At 27.9% G+C, this 21,297-nt stretch overlaps 1 protein-coding gene across 1 annotated transcript; it reads left to right on the forward strand.

Annotated features, from left to right (window-relative positions):
• Positions 1 to 323: 323 nt before the first annotated feature.
• LOC105147436 (uncharacterized) lies at positions 324 to 21,104 on the forward strand. Its single transcript, XM_087405136.1, has 5 exons — positions 324 to 568; positions 10,884 to 10,959; positions 14,602 to 15,267; positions 18,112 to 18,226; positions 19,493 to 21,104. Exons 1-5 carry the CDS (start codon positions 494 to 496, stop codon positions 19,698 to 19,700), a joined length of 1,140 nt encoding a protein of 379 aa, XP_087261262.1. The 5' UTR covers positions 324 to 493; the 3' UTR covers positions 19,701 to 21,104.
• The last annotated feature ends 193 nt before the right edge of the window (positions 21,105 to 21,297 follow it).

The following is a 21,297-nucleotide window of genomic DNA, read 5'->3' on the forward strand; positions in this document are numbered from 1 at the left end:
GATCTAATTTATTTTACACAAACCCGATAAAAACTACTCATGTAATTTTGATAAGGAAAACTTATTTCGTCTTTCAGTTATCACATTTTCGTTTTCACGAACAATTATAAAATTGATTTTGTGTATGCATCTTATGCAATGTGATCTTTGCCCGTTATAGTTTTAATCTCTCGCTTTCGATGCAGAGAATACTTGGGTCTATTGCTATCGATATATGTATCGAATTTCGCGTCATAAAATGACAAATGTATCTAATCATCGACGAAGACCTGTGACATGCCGCGTCTGCGCGACGTTTGCACCCCTTCCTGAACAGGGGAAAGCGCAGCCCTCTATATATTCCATGGAAGCACGAAACTCGGGGCACTCCACACGTTTTTCACGACGTGTGCATCACGAGTCTGAAGAAACTGCGGTTGATTAGTTTCTTTCTGAAGAACGAGTCCTCGATATCGATCGGTACTACGCATCGTGGACTAAACTCAACGGCATAATGGCATTTTCCGGTTCATCGATCGTGATCGTTTTTATTGGCGTGGTCGCTTATGCGGTGGCAGGACCCATTCAGGTAAAGTATACACTTCATTTACGTATCACAATTGCAATTTCAGTTTTTTATATTAGTTTATTATATTTTACAGTGAAATACCATTCCCCGCGTGCTATTTCACCGTAAAATATTTTTTAATTGATCATGAATATATCAGTATTTAATGTTATATTCGTGAAACTTGTAAAGGTAGTTTGTGTATGATATTTAGTTTTATAACGGCTGAAGAAGAAAATTTTTATTTTTTTAAATATAATTTAATGATTAACTTTTATATTTTATAATTATAATATGTGATTATACGATAATAAAATTTAACAATTGTTGCAACATATCAGATTATTGACATATATTATTGAATCTGCGTTATTGCATGTCTTTTGCTAGCATTTCGTGCTTTATTACTTACTTATATCAAAAAGTTACATGAAAAAAGTAAAAAAAAGTCGCAGTTAGAAATTTTGAATATAATCGATATTTTATAATAGAGTTTCTTATTGTGCAAAAATATGTACATTATGGAAAAATAATATTGGTTTTATAACACATAAAATTCAGCGCTTAAAATCACATTTTATGTAGGCGTATAAATGGATTTGTAATATCTTTCCATTTTGTGCCATAAAATTTTAATGCAAGCATAGCAAAGAGATTGAACAATAAAATTTCAAAATAAATTTTGCTTTTGGTAAGCAACAATGTGTAACAGTGTTCAGTATTGTAAAATATAAAGCTAATTACAGAGCATTGATACAGCAATAATTTTTACATAAATAATATTACAAGCAATTCATGCAAATGTTGCATAAAAAGATTTTTTAAATCATTTTACTAAAATTAATAGCTTGAAGGGTGATCAAAGGAAATCACCTATAAAAATAAAAACATCCCATTTTTGTTGCGTTATACATATAAACTTTTTTTACTGCGTAAAACCTTTAAAGATAAATTGTTAAGCTTTATAATTAAATAGGATATTATTTAATGTCCGCTTGTATGCTTTAATTTGCAACAAGCGCGTGCAACAGGCGTATATTCACCCTGCCGATCATTATAATTTTAAACAACAAGGCGAACAAGCGCTATGTTCGACAGTCTGTTTAGCTGTCAATTTCGACAATTCCACATTATATGTAGAAATTAAATTTTATTCGACTTTACATGCACTATTGGTACGTAATTAATTTCGTTAAAACACGTCCGTTACGTTAAAATGAATGTAATGAGTGATAAAATGCATGAGACTATCCTAATTTTAATACAATTAAGTTACCTGCCTTTGTTATTTATTAATATCATTATTTTTCAAAATTACAAAAAATTTATCAGTTTTCGAAAATTCAGTAAAGGTAATTAAATTTATTATTCAGTATTTAACTATTATTACTAATTAAATATTATTGAATGCTTGAAAATTACTAATTAATTACAAACTAATTGATAACTAGAAAAGATTGAAATAATCTTTATAAAATATATAAACGCTATTTCTTCTTAAGACAATTAATGATACAATTTAATGAAACTCTAAGCAGTACTCAATTTCTGACAAAAAGGAATACACGGAAACAAATGTTTGGTTGAATTTATTGGAATTCTGATGGAAAATGAACGATCCAGAATTTTGGTTGTCTATTAGATTTCTGATTAAATCTATTAAATGATCTTATTGATTATTTCAATTAGAATTTTAATAGATTTAACCAGAAATTTTGTAGATTTAATTAGAGTTCTGGATCGTTCATTTTCCACTAGAATTCTAGTTAATTCAACCAAACATTTTTTTCTATGTAGCACTCAATTTCTGACGGAAAAACTGCCAAGAAAAACCGGAATCTTGTTCGAAGAATTTCTTTATGAAGAAACGCGGCAAAAGGAATATTTACAATGTCTACGGTGTAATTGCGGTCTCTGCTTTGAAAATCTATCGAGAGCGATCTCGCTTCATGTTAATCTTCCCGTTAAGTCTCCAAGGACTTTCGTCAGTTGTTTGTTGTGCGCTTTTACTCGATAATCGTGAGAAGAGAGAAGGGTGTGCGATGCGCTTCGTTGCATTCGCAACTTGTTGCATCGGGTCGCGCGACGTTCCCCTGAATTGCGCTTTGCGCGAGACCAAATAGTTTTCTCGCTTGCTATTCTCATGCCTCGACCTTTTCGCTTTTGTCGAGACATTATCTCGACTCAAGACTGTTTAATGGTTCTCACTGTTCCGTAGCTTTCCGCCGGATGAGCCGTGAAGTCGCGTTATATATCAGAGTGGACTTCATTTTGCCATGTCACTTTCATAGATTAAAGTAAAGATCGACCTCAACAATGTCTCTTGATAAAACGTTTTTGGTCGAAGTTTGTAAAAATGGATGTTTTCTATTTTTTAATCCTGACACACTGCACAACAGTTTTGAATCTTTAATAAAGATAAGTCTGATAAAGTTTCTGTATTAGAGAGAAAGGGAGAGAGAGAGAAGAAAAAGAAAAAGAAGCATATAAATATAATATTCAGTTGTTTCGTCGTTACACTTTTCTTTCTACAAGAGAAAGATTTTTTTCTTTATACAAAAAAAATACGACAAAGAAAAAAAAATATTAAATGGCATATTATATCTAAATGATTACATAATTTATTACGTAACATATATATATGGTAACATATATATATATATATATGTGTGTAAAATTATTTCAGAATTTTTTTAATGAAATATCAATAAAATATAACTTTAATGCAATTCATTACTTTTACTCATCTTCCTTCTGTGCGCGAAAGTAGTTTTTAACTTTAATTTTATGTGTTATTTTATTTGGAACCTTATGAAAATCGTTTTGTTCATTTCCGCGACAGGGTCTAAGCACAAAAATGGTCGTAACTGAGACGTGAAACATAAGTCGTAGATCAACTAAAATATTGTTTGTTAATCTACGACTACGACTTACGTTTCACGATACAATTACGGCCATCTTTGTAGATCCACAGTCATCTCGGAGCAGGGAGAATAGATGCAATTGACGGAAACAAGAAAGTAACGTAACAAGCATTTCTTAGAATACATTGTCTCCTGCATGTTTTAGGTCCGATAATTTTATTTGATGAGTTTAATGGAAAAACTTGAAGTAAGGTAGGGCACGCGAGATTGTAATTTGCAAGGATATTAGCGATAGCTGCCTTTCAGGACGAAATGTTCTAGTGTATAGCTCATCAGTAATAACTGAACGGGTTAAAGCTCAGATGATGCATATGCGCCATCGTGCATTCCTATATGAAAAGTTTTCCCATGCATACTAATGATATTTGAGAGTGTAGTACACATTCAGGATAACAGTCGAAACAGCATTGTAAAGAACGTGATTGCATATATCAATAATTTTGTAATTGTCGGCATTTCTTATGACTCTCATCCAACAATCTCGAGATACGCTTAATATTAAACGGACATCAAAATGATCTTCTTTTTTCATTTAATCTCATATGCTGAATGAGAAAAAAAGTAGTTCCTCTTTTGAATTCTAATAATTAAGCGATAAAAGCGCAGACTACTTGCATAATTGTAAATAATTAACGATTTTTACTAATTTTTGGGCATTCCCACGTCGATTCGATGTCGATTCCATTATCATTTCTAATTGAGTTATTAATGGGGCATTTTTGGAAGTTTATCCAAAAAGATAACTAATTCGATCATTATTTTATAATAATTGTTATTAACAATAACAATTTATGTTGTTAACATAATTTATTCTAAAATCAATTTTTGTAAATTTTACTTGTAATTAATTTCAATATAAAAATTAATCTATAATAAGTTATTTAAATTAACTATTTGTTTAAAATTTGATTGTTCCAATTAAGTTTTGTAAAAGATTTTTATTATTGTAGTAATTTGGAATCAGTTAAGTTACTTATATATAGATTCATTGTTTCTGAAAAACCAGAGAGGTCCATAATTTGGTCAATAAAAATTCTTCATAAAAATTAAGTTAAATATTTATTTAATTATTTTTTTTATGGGATAGTATTTATTTTTCATTAATAGTAAGGTTGTTATAAATAGCATGTAACCAGATCAGTGAGCAAACACGTATTTTCTGGAATTGAGGCTCATATCACAAATGAGGATTGAATTGCTTTATAATAGAGATCTTCTATAATAAGAATCACAACATGAAAAAATCATGCGTTGATTGATCTACCATGTTTTAGGAATTCCCGCTCTATATTAGTGTATCTATATTCGTGGCACTTTTAAATTTCAAGAATATAATTAAAATTAGATTAAAAGATATTAACAAATAAAAATTTTTGTACATTACATGTCGAATAATGCATGCGAGAAGAGAATTGTTTAGTTTCAAACTTCTTTTTTACAAAATTATTTTAAAAATTTAAAGATGTGAATGTATATCTTAAAACAAAGTTAAAATTACAAAAGTGAACAAGTTCATTGTAATATTTAACAATTTCATTTATACTTCCCTTATAAATTTACCTAATAAATTCACTCAGTTATGTGACATGTTTCAAGATATACAATCGATACTCTAGTCTCTAGTATGTGAAGAAGAAATAAATTTTTTTTTTATTTTTAACATTTATTTTACAAATTATTGTGCATCGCCATCAATTTACCATCATATTTGTTACACGTACTGTACATACACAACATTGTTATGATAGTAAATCGTGTTCCGTCACCGCAGTTTAGATTTAAGATTAATTTAGATACGCGTTAAGATTATATAAGACAATATATTTCTCTTTCTGTTATAAATTTTACTAAAACTACTACCTTGCATACAAAAGTCGATCAAATTAGCTCATATCTTATTAGACGGTCTCTATGTTATAAAAGGGTCACGCACGTGCGAGTACTCGCACTTATACGCACACCATGCGAGTATTTTGTAGGGATTATATATAAAGTATGAGGTATATATAAAGATATATCAATGTACAGCATTTTATTTATTAAAATAGCGATCTCATCGGAGTTCGGGTTCTTCATTTTAGGATCCCCTTAAAAAGAAGGTGTCTATTAATAAAATAATTTCAATATTTTCCTATTGTATACAATTTAAAGCACAATAGATTATAAGAAAACATGAGAATGTAAAAAAAAAGTTGTGTATTGCCTATTGTAATAGCGCGAAAATATATAATTTGGAAGCCAAGAAATTAGTATTCATTGAATACGCATGATGCGTACGATCGTTATGTTGCATTTTTCAATTTAGTCGAAATTGCAGAAGGGTTGTGCCGGGAATTTATAATGTCTACCTGACGCGCGAAGGAGAGAACGTTGCGCGGTAAATTCGATCCGCACCGACGAACGAAGCTTTAATTAGCATAATGTAGCTTGCAACCTCGTGGTGAGCGCGATAAGTTGTCAGCGATAAGCATACCAAGTACATGTCGTTACGCCGATAACGATCTTAACATATTGTTTTTATGCATATAATCTTAGATTATTCAAAATGCGCTTTATAAGGATGTTAGCGTGCTAACAAGTCATTCTATAGGTCCCTTTTCTATGGCTGAACTAAAGTACTCTTTTGGAACTTAAAGAAGGTATATGTTTGATATTTATCGAAAGCGAAAAAGAGAGTTTTAGAGTACAGTCTAATGCAGGAACAGAAAACAGATTACATAATATACCCAGAGGGCACAAAGTCGTTTAAAAGGTGACTAAAATATGACTAAATTGTTTTTTAAAAAATGATTAAAAAGCTAAAGATATCTTTTAAAGTATGGTCGACAAAAAGATGGCAAAAAACGACAAATGTTGCCTGTCATCTTTATAGCCTTAGTCATATAATAATTAAAAGATGACTTCTATAGTTATCTTTTAATCGTCTTTAAGATTTTTTTTTAGTTTTTATATTTTCGCACACATAACGTTTAATAACATCAGGTCCTCAAATTAAGCTTTACGTAAAACGAAATTATATGACTCAATATGCATCTTATTTATGAATCTTGCAATGCTTATCGTATGCTGTGTGCAAAAGCCATTATCTTTTATCATAATCCTCTTTAGGGACCCTTTTAAAAAATATTTTAGTAATGTTTACTAGAACATGGGTAAAATTTCTCATAATGCTTCACTTTTATTCTATTCTATGACTTTTAAACTGAAACTTCACCACATCCGTTTGGTGGTGATCTTATGTACTGCTCGCGGGTGAGTGATGAAAAGTATCAAAATAACGGAAAAATAAACAGAAACTTTTTCATGTTGTCTTTTTGATGATATAAAAAAAATATCTTTTAGTCGACTTTTCGCTTTGCAAAAAGGCAATCATAGGAAAATGACAAAAAGATGTTTTTTTATAAGTTATTTTTTCGAGAAAACTAAAAGACGTCTTATAGTTATCTTTTCGTCTTATTAAAAAAACAATCTAAAAACAATATCTTTTTGTTATCTTTTTGACATTTTTTTGCTTTGTTGAAAAGATAACTTAAAGATTTTTTTTTTTAGTCTTTAGTATTTTGTATTGTACTTGGATTATACAGAAAATAGGAAGTTACATTTTAAAAGTAACTAGTTATCATTATTCGTTATCGAGTAAAAAATGTAATAAGTTATTGTTATTAATTACTAATTCTCAAAAGTAACTTGCTACTGCTCGTTTCAAACTATAACTTTGTACATACAATAATAATATTTTACAGTAAATTTATACAGGTCTATCAAAACTGAATATCTTTTATAAAAATGATTTTTTGAAAAAACGCAAAAATACATAAATTTTTATTTAGAGAGGGATCTTTCGACATATAATTCTTACCTTCAACTTTAACCCTCTAAGCGGAGGTACCAAGCTTTAAAAAATTTCAAATAGGATACGTCATTAGAAAAGTCTCAAATGATACGTCATTAGAAAAGTCTCAAATGATACGTCATTAGAAAAATCTCAAATGATACGTCATTAGAAAAGTCTTTCAATTCCTTACATTCCTACGTTTGATTTTTTAAATTCGATCAATTTGTTTAGAGGATACAAAGTGTTAAATCTAAAATCATGTAAGTTAGCGTAGTAATTGTTCGAAATGTTGACATCCAAAGTATGAATTTCAATCGTGAATTTCAATCGTGAATTTCAATCTATTAAGCTCCAATCTTCGGACCTTTTTCTTTTGCATTTTTAATATTAGCAACTAATAATGAAGCACATACACATAATGAGGCGAATGAACGCCAAATGAACATTTAGCGAAACCGAAAGCTGCATGTTAAGCATAAACAAACAGGGCTCGGTAAAATAACCGATACGATTTATATAAAATAAAAAATAAATATGTTTCAAAAATTTATTTAAAATATAAAATCGTAAGCGTTGGTAAAGTAATAGATACGACGTATTTGAAATAAAGAATATAAAATAGGTTCCAAGAACTTATTTAAAATATTAAATAAAAAATAGGATTCGAAAATACATTAATTTATTTAAAATATAAAATAACTTTTATTTAAAATAGAAAAATAACTTGTATTTTATTTTAAATAAGTTTTCGAAGACAATTTCTTATTTTAAATTACTTACTTAAAATATAAGATAAGAAATATGTATTTTAAACGTTTCAAATAATAAATACAAAATATTTTAATGATTTTTAATAAGTTAAGGCTTATTAAGCCTTGATTTATTGATTATATTGCGTCGCATGTATGCGAATCTATTTTTCTATTTTTAATTTTATTTATTTGAATATATGAATATATACATTTATAAGTATAATGTTTCAGTTTTTTTATGACTATAACTTATAATTAATATTTAATAGTATTTAATAGTGCCCTTTGAAAATCACAAGTGAAAAATTGACGAATCATATATAGGTATATCTTGTACTTTACACATGCTTCATCATAAATACATCATAAATATACTATAATTTAATTGTTCACCGTCACTTTTACTGTGATGGATCAGTAATAACTGATACAATTTATTTAAAATAAAAAATATAAAATAGATTCCAGAAAATTATTTAAAATACAAAATCGATAAAAAACTGATACAACTTATTTAAAATAAAAAAATATAAAATAAATTCCTATTACTTATTTAAAATATTAAATAAGAAATAGGTCAGAAGAAGTTATTTAAAATAATAAATATAACATTTTAATCTTTTCTTTATTTAAAATATATATTTTAAGTAAATTTATTTGAAATAAGACCGATAAACAATGATGTACTCTTTCTCTCTTTTGCTCTCTCTTTCGTTTTCTCTCTCTCTTTCTCTCTCTCTCTCTCTCACACTCTCTTTCTCACCCTCTCTCTCTTTCCTCCATCCTTACTTTTCCCTCATTCTCTCTCTCTCTCTTTCTCTTTTTTTCTCTTTTCCTCAGTGAAGGGACGCATTTTACGGTTTAATTGAATTTTATGAAAGAGCTTTTCACTTTGAGGCCTTCCGGAACATCTACAATTTTTCATAATGTACCGGGATGATAAGCGAAGGAAAATAAAATTTTGCGTACATTGCAAAACGCTGAAAAACAAAAAATTTTACAGATTTAATTTTGCTCTAAAACCAAACGTCGCCAATGTCAACGGTATAGCTTCGATCGTTCCGTACTAAAATTCTCGTTTCTCATGATGCATTGTTACTGTAATAACGCGAACTATAATAAGTAACGAGTTGTGTGTCACGGATATATAATAATAAAGTTGACAAAGTTAATGAATTTTCGATCTCCTTCAAACAAATGATTAATGCTCAATGAACAAAGAAATAATTGTTTTCCAGAAATAACAAAATTTAATAAATCAATTTATAATCTTACTTGCGAAAATTGCAAAATGAAATTTATAAAATTTTTAAACATAAGATAAGATAAATATTGACAAAAATAAAATATTCACTCTGTTAAGTGTAAATTACTATAATTACAAACTTCATAAATTATACCACATTGTATACTGTATAGTTAATGTACATGTATGGCATTAAAATCTTACAAAAAATAATAATTGTATTCTTATTTAATTATTGTTTTCTGATTATAAAATTCCCTAATTATAAAATGAATTAAAATAAAAAAGCGTCAAACACAATTGACGTTAAATATCGATGCCTAAAAATACTCACGTTGCAAATCTGTGAACAGTTTATATTAGAGATATACCGGATATTCGGAAAATATCCAGTATCCGATATTATCCGATACTTTTTTATTATCCGAATAATCAGATATTATTAGTATTCGGTAATATATATCTAACTGAAGATATATTGAAAATTTACGTCATTGATGCAGATTTATTCTATTTTTTTAGCTAAATTTCTTGCACAGTTTATATTTTTGCATAGTTATAGTAGTTTATACCGATAATCGAAATAGATTGTCATCGGAAAATGCTAAAATGTCATTGTGCATCATGAAAAAATTATTAATATTTTTTATAACTAAGCAGTGTTGAAATTGTATTGCAAACAATCCTATTCTACAGCCGGTCAATTATTATCACTATAATAATGATATAATGAAAAGCTACAGCAACATACCGTAATATATCGACCTTTACTTCGCGGGTGGTGCATTCAAGATCAATTTTGACAACTTAAACTCCTGTCATCATTTTACAAAAGTCTATCATTTGTAATTTGATCATTTGTATTTCAATTGTGGTACACAATTTCGTGAGTACAAGTTGTAATTTTATATCAAGCAAATGCTGTTGACAGCTCTAACGTCATATTAGACTAAGAAATTAAAGAAGATTTCAATTTAAACAATTTTTTTTGTTCGTGGCATAAACTCATAGACATGTTATTTATCTAATATTAAACAAGAATAAGATGATTCACGGGAGCACCCAGGTGATGTTTCCAAATGCATACATATGAGTATATTTTAATCCCGGAAAAAGATTTTTGAATCTATAAAAGAAAAAAATATAATTATTATACAAAGATTGTTGTGTTTAATCGGCAAAACAGACGACTTTATGATCCCCTTAATTATCAATATTGCCCTCAATTATTCATACTTTTGTGAATTTTCGCAGCCGATTTTAATAGCTTTTTTTAACGGCTTTGTAACTGCAATCTTGCTTTGCCATTTGCTGTATTTGTATTGCAATAAAAGATAATAATAATAATTTTGTTCGTCAAGAAAATATTAAAAATGTGCTAAAAAGAAAATTTATATATGTTTATTCATTTTCCACAAACGACGTTTAAATTTTATATAATTTTCAACAGTCCAAACTTTTCTACTCTTCTTAATAACGGAAGCAGCTTGCCCGTGGCGGCTTTGTCGTTTAGAATGGCAACAAGTTATGTGATATACAAGGCCTGTGGCTACAATTAAAAAGTTTTCTTTGTTTACAGTTACAGGCTGGACCGAATACGCTGCAGCAGAATGAAGGATTGGCGGATCTTTTGGCAAGATATATGGAAGATCAAAGTAAGTTTAAAAAAATGATATTTATTCATGTTCATTACATTGTACGGAAAGACAATATCAGAGAAAGAAATGGCAAATATTCACTTTTAGAATGTAAATATTAATTATGAAACCGTACTCCAGAAATTATTACAAACAAGTTATAAAAATCAGACGCGATATAGATTATATATAATTATATATATATAAAGATGTAATTTATTATTCTATTTATACCTTATAATTAAATCATTTTTGCGTTGTTTTAAAGTTTTTTAAATTTTATGTAAGACACTAAATTTCTTTGATATCTGTTTTTTATTTTTTTTTTAAATAAAGATAATAGGCAGATAGTATTTATAAGTAAAACTGATAAAATTCGATATAAAATAAGCATATGTCTTTAAACATTTCATTGTTGAATATAATACTGTTTATAATTACATGTGATTGTAATAATAATGGGAATAAATTTGGTGAATAAATAATTGAATAAATTTAAATTTATATCTACTGTCCATTATAATATTGCGCGACGAAGATGTGAATTAAAAGAATATAGACATATTTGCACACATATAGGTTATCCTATTTTATAGATTATTTGTCACTGGAAATTGTTTACAAATATATACAAATACACGATAAATAATGGAGTGGGCAATTCGCTACTTTGATCTTAAGTACATACTGAGGCATACGCATCTAGTTATAGTAGATTATATACTATCGCGAAAGAGAAAACAATGCGTAATCGATACCGCACTATTAAATTTTTAAACATACTCCTTTACCCTTTGATATATTACTTTTATGGTCTATCGGAATTGCACGTTAAGAGTTTAGTCCGATATGCACATATATATTGCAGCTACGATACTTAATTACTTGTAAAAGTATCAATCTATCGTATTAACGTAGCGTCTAAGTTTAAAATTGTTTGATTATTTATGTCACAAGATAAAAATTATTTCGCACAAATTATGCTATAGTAATTAATGCCAAGAAAAAAATTAAGTAAATACGTTTTTATAGAAAAAAAAGTATGTTAAAAGAGATAAAACTTTTCCAAAACGAAAAAGAAGTTTGCTCTTGTTAAATATCGGTTGTATTGTATTTAATTATAGATAAAATACAATCTAAATATTACTTGATTATTGCTTATTTGTAAATCTAGTACAATATTTCTAGAGAATGAAAAAGAAATTAATCCGTCTCTCTCTCTCTCTCTCTCTCTCTTTCTCTTTCTCTCTCCGTGAAAGAAATTAACTCGACAAAAAAAAAATATGAAGTTAAATTAAGTGTATATGTATGTCACAGTCAAAGTGTTAACTTTAGTAAATGTATACACTTACTAGTCAATGTATACATTTACGTATTATAAATGTACACATTGACACACTACAATAGACTACAGTAAGTGTATACATTTACTGAGTTAACACTTTTACTGTAACATGTATACAAAGTAAAACAAACATACCTCTAAAGGACTTATTAGTTTATCGATCTCTTACACACTCACGAAGTTTTGACGTTTAAATTCAGGATATACTATACACATTTTATACGGAGTATACAATATATTGCTCTAGAATCGTTAGAATTAAATAGAATATAATTTTTTCTTTAAATTGTTATTTATAGATAATATTATTTATTAATTATTAATAAAATAAAAATTAGATATTATTTTATAGTTGAAGCATCTAAAATTAAGTTATTAAAATTAAGTCAGAGAATGGATCGTGTATAGAATGTATACAAGAAATATTATTTTGATAGATAAAGATAGAAGCATAATTTACGACTTTTATTATCGTGTATCCTTTTGATTGCATTTTATGGCTCGATTATAGCATTATAATCGGTGATTCAAAGACCATAAACTTGTTTCTGCAGAACGCCCACGCTTATTTGGAAAACGTAACAATTAATTACTATTTACGATTTCATTAGCTTTCAATTTTAATCAACTTCAAAAAATGTATAAGTAAAAAATATTGGCGAGTGTGAATGTCTTAATAAAATAATCATTTGCAATGTTCACATGATTAATTTATAAACACTGGAATAAAAATCATTTAAATATAGAAAAGACAATTTATAGATTTTTTCAAGAGATTATTAAAGATGAGAAATTCTTCAGAAATGGGGAATTAAATATGATAGAATATGATAATTTATCGATATATATTATTTTTTAAGAATTCAGTTTTAATTAATTTTTAAAGATTGCTGTATTGCCACTTCACACAATGTTCTAATATATTTTTTTACTCAACTGAAGACACGTAATATGGATCTAAATAATAATTTCAAATCCACGTAATATTTTTCATCGAACAATACATGTATCTAAAACTTTTATTAATATTTGATATATAATTGAGCTTGATGAACTGATGAAACATGTAGTGTGGTTATCTACCACTATTCAAAATTTCATAATTCGGATAAATATGTACATTGTTATTTTGACCTTTTCGGTTTTTATCTTTCTTGTGTACACACGTTTACCATTTATTATGTATTTCTATATTATATTATGCTATTAATCATTGATTTGGAGTACGTGTGTCTAGCGGTTCCGGAATAAACGTCGTATAAAATAAAATAGTTCGTGTAATGACTAAACTTAAATAATATAGTTGGAAAATTTGCGAAAGGTCTGCTTAATTTTCACGAAAAGATTTTTTGCGTGTGAATATAGAAAATTATCTTGGAAAATTGTCACACCCGAGAGATTTATGATGTATGTACATCGTTGAGTGCACGGGTTAAAATTGCGTAGGCGACAACGATGGAGGTAAGCGTGATAACAGTTTAGGTGTGAGAATTCTAATGTCACCTGTTTACGCATGACACGTCGTTGCATGATTTTATTGCACTCATGTGCAAATCTTATGCAATCCCTGCAATTTTTATTCAGGCTTTTACTTCGCGATTTTTTCGTTTCACACAGTTCTTCGACGACTTTGATAGCACGCATGAATTTTATATGTATTATTTTGTATAGATAGTGAAAGAAAACAATTAGTATATATATATATATATATATATATATATATATATATATCTTTTTAAGCAGCGATTAAAAACTGTCATCAGATTATCATCTATCTATGCTGTGCACTTTAAATTATTGCTTCACTTTACTTTTATCTTTACCTCATTTATCTTTACTTTATCTTGATTCCTATTTTTATTAAGTGAGTGCTAGGAAAATATTTTTTATTGACTAAAGTGTAAAAATATCGTTTGTAAATATTTGAACTCACCCTGCGTACACAAGAAGTGCACGCAGAGTGAGATCAAATATTCATTTTTCAATAAGTAATAATTTATATGTTATGCATGGCATAAATATAGAAAATCGCAAATAAAAAATGAATTGCAAATCAGCACAGCGAATAAGCAAAAAAATTAAGATTGAAACTACTGAAGCATGTATCGTAATTTCAACAAATTTAGATTTTGATACAAAATTAATGCTTCCATATTTATTATACTCTGCATGTTTACTATTAATTTATTCAGTCCAATGCAAATGCGATATGAATATTTCGATTGTAATTAACAATGTAATAAATATTCGCCGAAAAAATCAAATTTTATTCCTCTATAAAAAGCCATAGTAATTCCTTTTTTTCATCATTGTAGGGGTTAAGCAGAGTACGAAGCGAAACTTGGATCAAATCGGTGGTGGACATCTCGTAAGGGATACGGACAAGCAATTTGAAGGTTTATTAAACGAAGAAGAGAGTCGTTTGATTGAATGTTTAAATTTCGCCAGTGACAAGCAAATACTTGACATATTCTGCCGAGAGGAACTTTTTGCCGATCGATTTCGTAATGGAAATCTCATTAATTCTTCGATCAATTTTGTAGCGTTTGAAGATACAATAAATCATCCATTAAACAGCCCTGATTTAAATGCCAATCAAGCAAATAATCAGTTATTTATGGATCAACTTAATGGCGTTGTTTTAAACAACGCAGAGAATGATAGACGAATTGTTAAAAATTTGGATCAGATCGGCAGGCATCTCGTAAGAAATCTAGATCAGATTGGTAACGGACACCTGATAAGAAATCTAGATCAAATCGGTGGCGGACATTTAGTTAGAAGCATCGATTATCCAAACGTAAGAACAAAACAGCGCATTGATCAGCCGATGAGCATCTTAGAGAAGCTGCACTTCACGCGAAATCTGGATCACATCGGAGGCGGAAATCTTGTGAGAAATTTAGATCAGATTGGAGGCAGAAATGTTGTGCGAAACTTGGATCCAATTGGCGGCGGAAATCTTGTGAGAAGCTTGAATTGATTTTGCAGCAATGCCTAATCATGGTGGAGAACAGTACAAGATGAAGAAAGAGAATGGTTTAGAAATGATAGTATTAAGAATAGAGAAAAGCTTTCATATTGATTTTGAATATTACACATGATTTCTTTTAAGTTATAATTACCTGATATGTTATATATATATTCTATGTATAAAAGAATCAGGATCGGAAAATTGTATTTAATAAACATGCAATTAGGATATGCAATTTTGATTTAATTAAAATTAAATCCAATGCATATAAAAAAACGACATAATTAAACTAATAAGAAAGAGTAATATGAAAAAAATGTGTAAGTAATTAATATATTGGATTATTAATATATTAAAACAAAAGTTCGTAGTGTTATTTTATTTGTATTACGTTTCGTAATTGTATATCGTTATAAAAATTTTGCGTGTATCGTTATATCGTGTATCGTTATATCGAAAAAAATTTGCAATTGTACTATTCAACAAGAGTAAAGTTTCAATCTTAAGAATTTGTTTTGTAAATTGCGATACGATGATTTTTAATGAAGTTACGAGCATTTGAATTTAAAATACTCTTTTCATTTAATTTGAACAAAAGCCAATAAAATCTTAGGAACAGTTTTAAAAACGAGTTTTGTAAGGAAAACTTTAAGCTTTCATTTAGAAGTCAAAAAGATAAATATACCGAACAAATCCCGCTTTGATGATCTTGATCTGGACATATTATCAAGCTCATGATCCTGAATAATCTTCAACAAGTTTCAGTTGGTCGTTATCCGTTAAAAAGTTATTAACAAAATAATTGAAAAAAATACTAATCCTGAGTAACTCAAACAAGTTACTCATTAAAAAGTTATAAACAAAAAAAAATTAAGAAATAATGCCTTATATTTCTACTATGTACAATATTAAGAATTATGTACCTCACATCCCTTTCGCTTCACGTTGGAAAGTATATGAAGACAGTACATTTTACAACGCCCTTGCTTTGTGTACACTTTACAATGCAAAGCGAGGGCTACCCTACACTAAAAAATATGGATTGGGTTAAGTTTTTTAGGAGGGGGGGGAGGATGCCGCTCTTTTCTGCTAGGGATGCAATACTTTCCGCACGAAGCAAGGTTCAAAAAGAATAATTAAATCATATTTTGATATGGGTAGATCTCACTTCGCGTGGAAAATCGTGCGTTCCTAGGCAGGAAAAGAAGATGAGATGGATCTCGCTTTCCGTGGAAAACTGGAAGTGCGTGGGCACGAGATGGGGTGGATCTCATTTCGCGTGGAAAGTCATTATGCACGGAGACTTTGGGAGTTCTTAACATTGTTTACATTTCACAAATTTCTTCCTGAATTTCACAAGACATTTGATTCTTAGAACATCTATCATGGAACAACTCGGAATGAATTCCGATCAGAATTATTCCGTTTTTCTTAGAAAATACAATAAAGAATAATTGAATAATTTCGATCAGAATTTATTTCGAATAATTTTATAATACTTTTTTTTGTTAAAACGTTACATTCCGTTCTGATGGTACAAACAAGAATTACTTTGACAATTATTGATATTAAAAATTGTATGCAATTATTAATTATCAAAATTGTATTATATTAAACTTCTTACTACACGCCATGCCAACATGAAAACCAATAGTGTCGCTATGTGCAGAAAAAAATCAGTGTACGAAATTTTGTCCACGCCACATTGCACATACATTGTATATAACTTTATTTTTTTATCACTTAATTTTATTCTAAAAAATTTTATTCTAAAAAATTTATCCTATATATCATGTTTTTTTTTATATGTATACATTTTATAATAAAATATAATACAGATATAATACAATATACAGATTAATATTACTAAAACAAGAAGAATCAATTTCTCTTAATTTATGTTTATCTCAAAATTCTTGTTAACCTACATCACACAAATAAAATATGAAAATGTATTCTGTTACTGTTACAATAAATTCCTCAATTCTGAAAATTCTCTCGCGGTACATTCAGCCTAACAAATTATCGTAACAATCATCGAATATTTAATCATCGAATATTTAACTTAAATGAAAGCGATAATTTAAACATTTATTATATTCTCGTCGTATTTAATTAAAGAAAGCTAATAAAATTTTTTATCTAACATATCTGTTGTTTTTAAGGATAATATCTGGCAATTATTCTATCTGGCTGGTTTTTTACAATCCGATCACCCGACTAAATAATTCGGCTATCTGGTCGGATTGTAAAAAAATCGTTTTCTACAATTTGGATAGAAAGAATTACATATACCTACTTAAAGTTTAAACTTTTAATACATTTTATTATATAATGTATATCTGATCAATTTATAACTAAATATTTTTTAAATAATATTTAAATATTAATTAAGATATATAATGTAATATAATTTAAAAATTAAATTGAAATAATTGTTATGCCTTTATTCACTATTTGTGTATTTATTCAATTTTTGTTAAATACTATTTTTTAAGTATTTTAAGTATTTTAAATATTTTTATATTTTTCAGAGAAGAAAGATGAGCATTTCTGCAATATCAGGCATAAATTTGTTTCTATCTTCTGTACAAAAATTAAATCTTTATAGTATATTTATAATGGTTTATATAAAAAAATTTTTTTTATTCTTTAAAATTTAAAAACAATTTAAAAAAAGATTGGATTTTCAATTTTTCAATCTTTCCAACAATTTTCGAATAAAATCCGATTATCCAACTTATCTGGTTTCGCCGGATAAAATCCGGTTATTCGGCCTTTCTATAATATATTGTCCAATCTTCCATTAGAATTAACAGAGACATTAGTGCAGCTTTCTGAAATTTTCAAGGTATGGGCAGCTACAATATAGACGGTATTGGCCATCCGTTGCGACTGGGACATCAGAAGGGATTTGATTCATTATCTGGAATCTTTGGTCAGAGCAAGAGGTTTATACCTTTCAGGTAAATTGTTATCGATACGTCATTTTTGATCTCCGATAATAAAATGAGCTTATAAAATTAAAAAATCTCGTATTCCATTAAATAAATTTTTTATCGAGATACTCTCCATTAAACATCGCAATATATAAGTGATTTAGAGACTACATTAAACAAATGTAAATTTGTTAATGTAAATATTTATTATTAGTTATGATAAAAATGAAGATTAGGGACCTGCAATCTTGACATGTATATATAAGCATCTTTGATTTTATATTAATCATAAATATTTTTTAATTATAATTTTAACGATTTTAATTTCAATGAAATTTTTCTAACATGTCACATATTGCAGTTTATTTATTGTGTTAAAGTAAATTAAAACAGTCCTCTTTTGCAAATTTTTAAACATTGTGAAATGATAGAAAATTTCGTAAAGGAAATCATAATGTTCAAAGAATTATGGAAAATAATTTTTCTTCGTACATTTTTGTTGTTGAATAATATTATTGCTATCTACATCTGCTTTTCAGAATTTGACCATGTAATCAACTGCTATTACTTAATAAAACTATTTTTAAATAATATTTTAGAAAAATAATAGATTTTGTAAAATAGAATGTTGATAAGAAGCTGCTGTTTCTTTTTGATTGATCAAGAGATGTAAATGCAACCTCCAATCGTTAGTGTGACATCAGTCTATCGTCCTTTTTTGCTTCAATATGCTTTTATAAATGTCGAATGTCAGATATCACGCAATGGATATTCAGTTACGTTTATCCGAGTTCATTGAAAAAAAGAAAGAAGAAAAGAATGTTTGTTGTTATTGAACTTCGCTTGTAGCTAGTCTAACTTATAATCATTCATACGTTCTACATGTATCTGACTAGTTTCATCGAAAACTCTTTCTTTCTAATAATTTTCGTCAGAAAAAAGGATTATATTATATTGTATATTTGTTACAGTAGTATCGTTTATTAGTATAACATATTCACAAGCACATTTATAGATAAAGAAATCAATTTTGTAAACATCTCGTGAAAACTAAAACGTAAAAGCTAATAATTTTAACTTAAAAAATAAATTAAAAAACAATGAATATAAAATTTCATTTAAATTACATCTTTTTTCCGTCGGTTTAAGTTCTGTACCTCTCTAAAATTTATTGCGTTTTTAAAATAAACGTCGTTTATTAGTTTATATAACATTCCGTTTTCAAATAAAATGTCCGAGATTAAAAAAGATACGCTTACATATTCGTTACATACAGTATATCCATTATTGCAGGCGACCCAGCGTGATGAATGTACGGCCTGGCAATTTCGACGAGATCGACCGATCGGTATTCGATCATTTCTCAAAGAGGAACATCGATGAGATCGATACTGCATTTGACAGTCTCTTTAAGCGGAACTTCGATGAGATCGATCGAGCTGGTTGGGGCGGATTTGTCAAAAGGCTCAATAATTATCTGACAGACAGGCAGCGACGTTAATTGATTGCAAAATAGAAGAGAGAGAATAGCGAGATGAAGAATAAGAAAGAGCGAAAAAGGGGGGCAAAAATGAGCTCATTGAAAAACATCGCAGAATGCGAACTGTATACACTTACTCTATTAAAAAAAAAAAAAAATCATTTAATCTATGCGAAACTTCAGAAGATATTTGACATTAATGAAATTAAAATCATCCCTTTATCATTGCTGTCCTCTAATGGATACAAATTTAAACTGAACTTATATATTACATTACGAACACACATACACATATACACACACACACACACACACACACACACACACACACACATACAATTGTGAGATTATTTTTCAAACAAAATTGTAGTACATTTTTTTCAAAATAATTGAACATGATCTTTTTTTTCAATATGCACAAAATTATTAATTGTATACTTTCAATTCCAAATTATATAGAGGATGAACTAAGAAAGTGGAAAAAAATTGTTTTATTTGCAAGACATTGATAAAATTATAAAATCACATTTCATGTAAGTATTTAATTATTAGAAAATTATAAATGACGAATTAAACTCTGAAATAGATTTTCGCGTATTTCAATTATTAAGTTTCAATTAAATTTAAAGTAAATTTTTTTACAGAAATTATATTTAACTATAATATATCTTAAAGTTTTTTTAATAGTAAAAATTAAATACTTGCAACAAGTAAAGCAAAACCTATATAAAAAATTTTGTACAATAAGAATAGAATTTGTAGCTGAAACTGGATATTTGTTAGTTCATCCTCGTATGAATTAAACAAAATTGAGAAATTATTTTGATTTAATTAAATTTACGAAAAATTTTTTGCATAAGGAAAAATTGTCTGAAAAATAATTAGTTATTTATTTTTAAATATAATACTTAAATAAAATAATTAGATTTTATTTGAAAGAAGCTCTTACTCCCGCCTTCAACGATTTTTCGAAATATTCTGCATCATAAAAAATAGCTAATTCATATCTAAATATAAACGGCGTGTATATATTGTTGATGTGTAATTAGTTGTATATATTAATTCAGCTCATTGTTTGACTTTCAGAAATATATGGTGCAAAAATAAATACTCAATGCGATTAAATCTTAAGAACAGAAATAACAGGAGATGAATAACAGGAAACATTATAATGTATCACTTCTCTTTAATAGAACTTTCTATTGGGCAAATATATATACTTAAATATCTTTTATGTTCAAAGCGCGACATGGCGAAGATATTTCTTCCCTCTTTGTAATTTGTAGAAACGATTTAAAACTTTTGTCATTTTGACAAAATTTGACCGATCAATGATCGGATAAAATGTATTACGTGATTTATTCTCTCTACTGTATACTGTCATTCTGCAAAAATGTATAATTAAATAAAAAGAATGATAATAAATTGTTGGCTAATTGGAGAATAACATAAAAAGGTTGCAAATGACATATAACTATAAAAATGTAAAAAAAAATTTTTTTTAGTGATATTTGTTTTACAATAAAAGAAATAAAATTTTTTTTATTTTATAAATTGTATTTTGTAATATGGTATGATAATATAGTTTATTTTAATAAACATTTATTTTCTGAAGATT

Source organism: Acromyrmex echinatior, chromosome 4, assembly GCF_024713525.1.
Source record: "Acromyrmex echinatior isolate Ae372 chromosome 4, ASM2471352v2, whole genome shotgun sequence".
In the NCBI taxonomy this organism is placed as follows: Eukaryota; Metazoa; Arthropoda; class Insecta; order Hymenoptera; family Formicidae; genus Acromyrmex; species Acromyrmex echinatior.

What these genes read in the sequence shown, in the direction of transcription:
- LOC105147436 (XM_087405136.1), top strand. Translation starts at nt 494, where the DNA reads ATGGCATTTTCCGGTTCATCGATCGTGATCGTTTTTATTGGCGTGGTC. An exon ending in AAGATATATGGAAGATCAAA is followed by an intron (nt 10,960 to 14,601) that starts GTAAGTTTAAAA and finishes TCATCATTGTAG; the next exon opens with GGGTTAAGCAGAGTACGAAG. An exon ending in AAGAGGTTTATACCTTTCAG is followed by an intron (nt 18,227 to 19,492) that starts GTAAATTGTTAT and finishes CCATTATTGCAG; the next exon opens with GCGACCCAGCGTGATGAATG.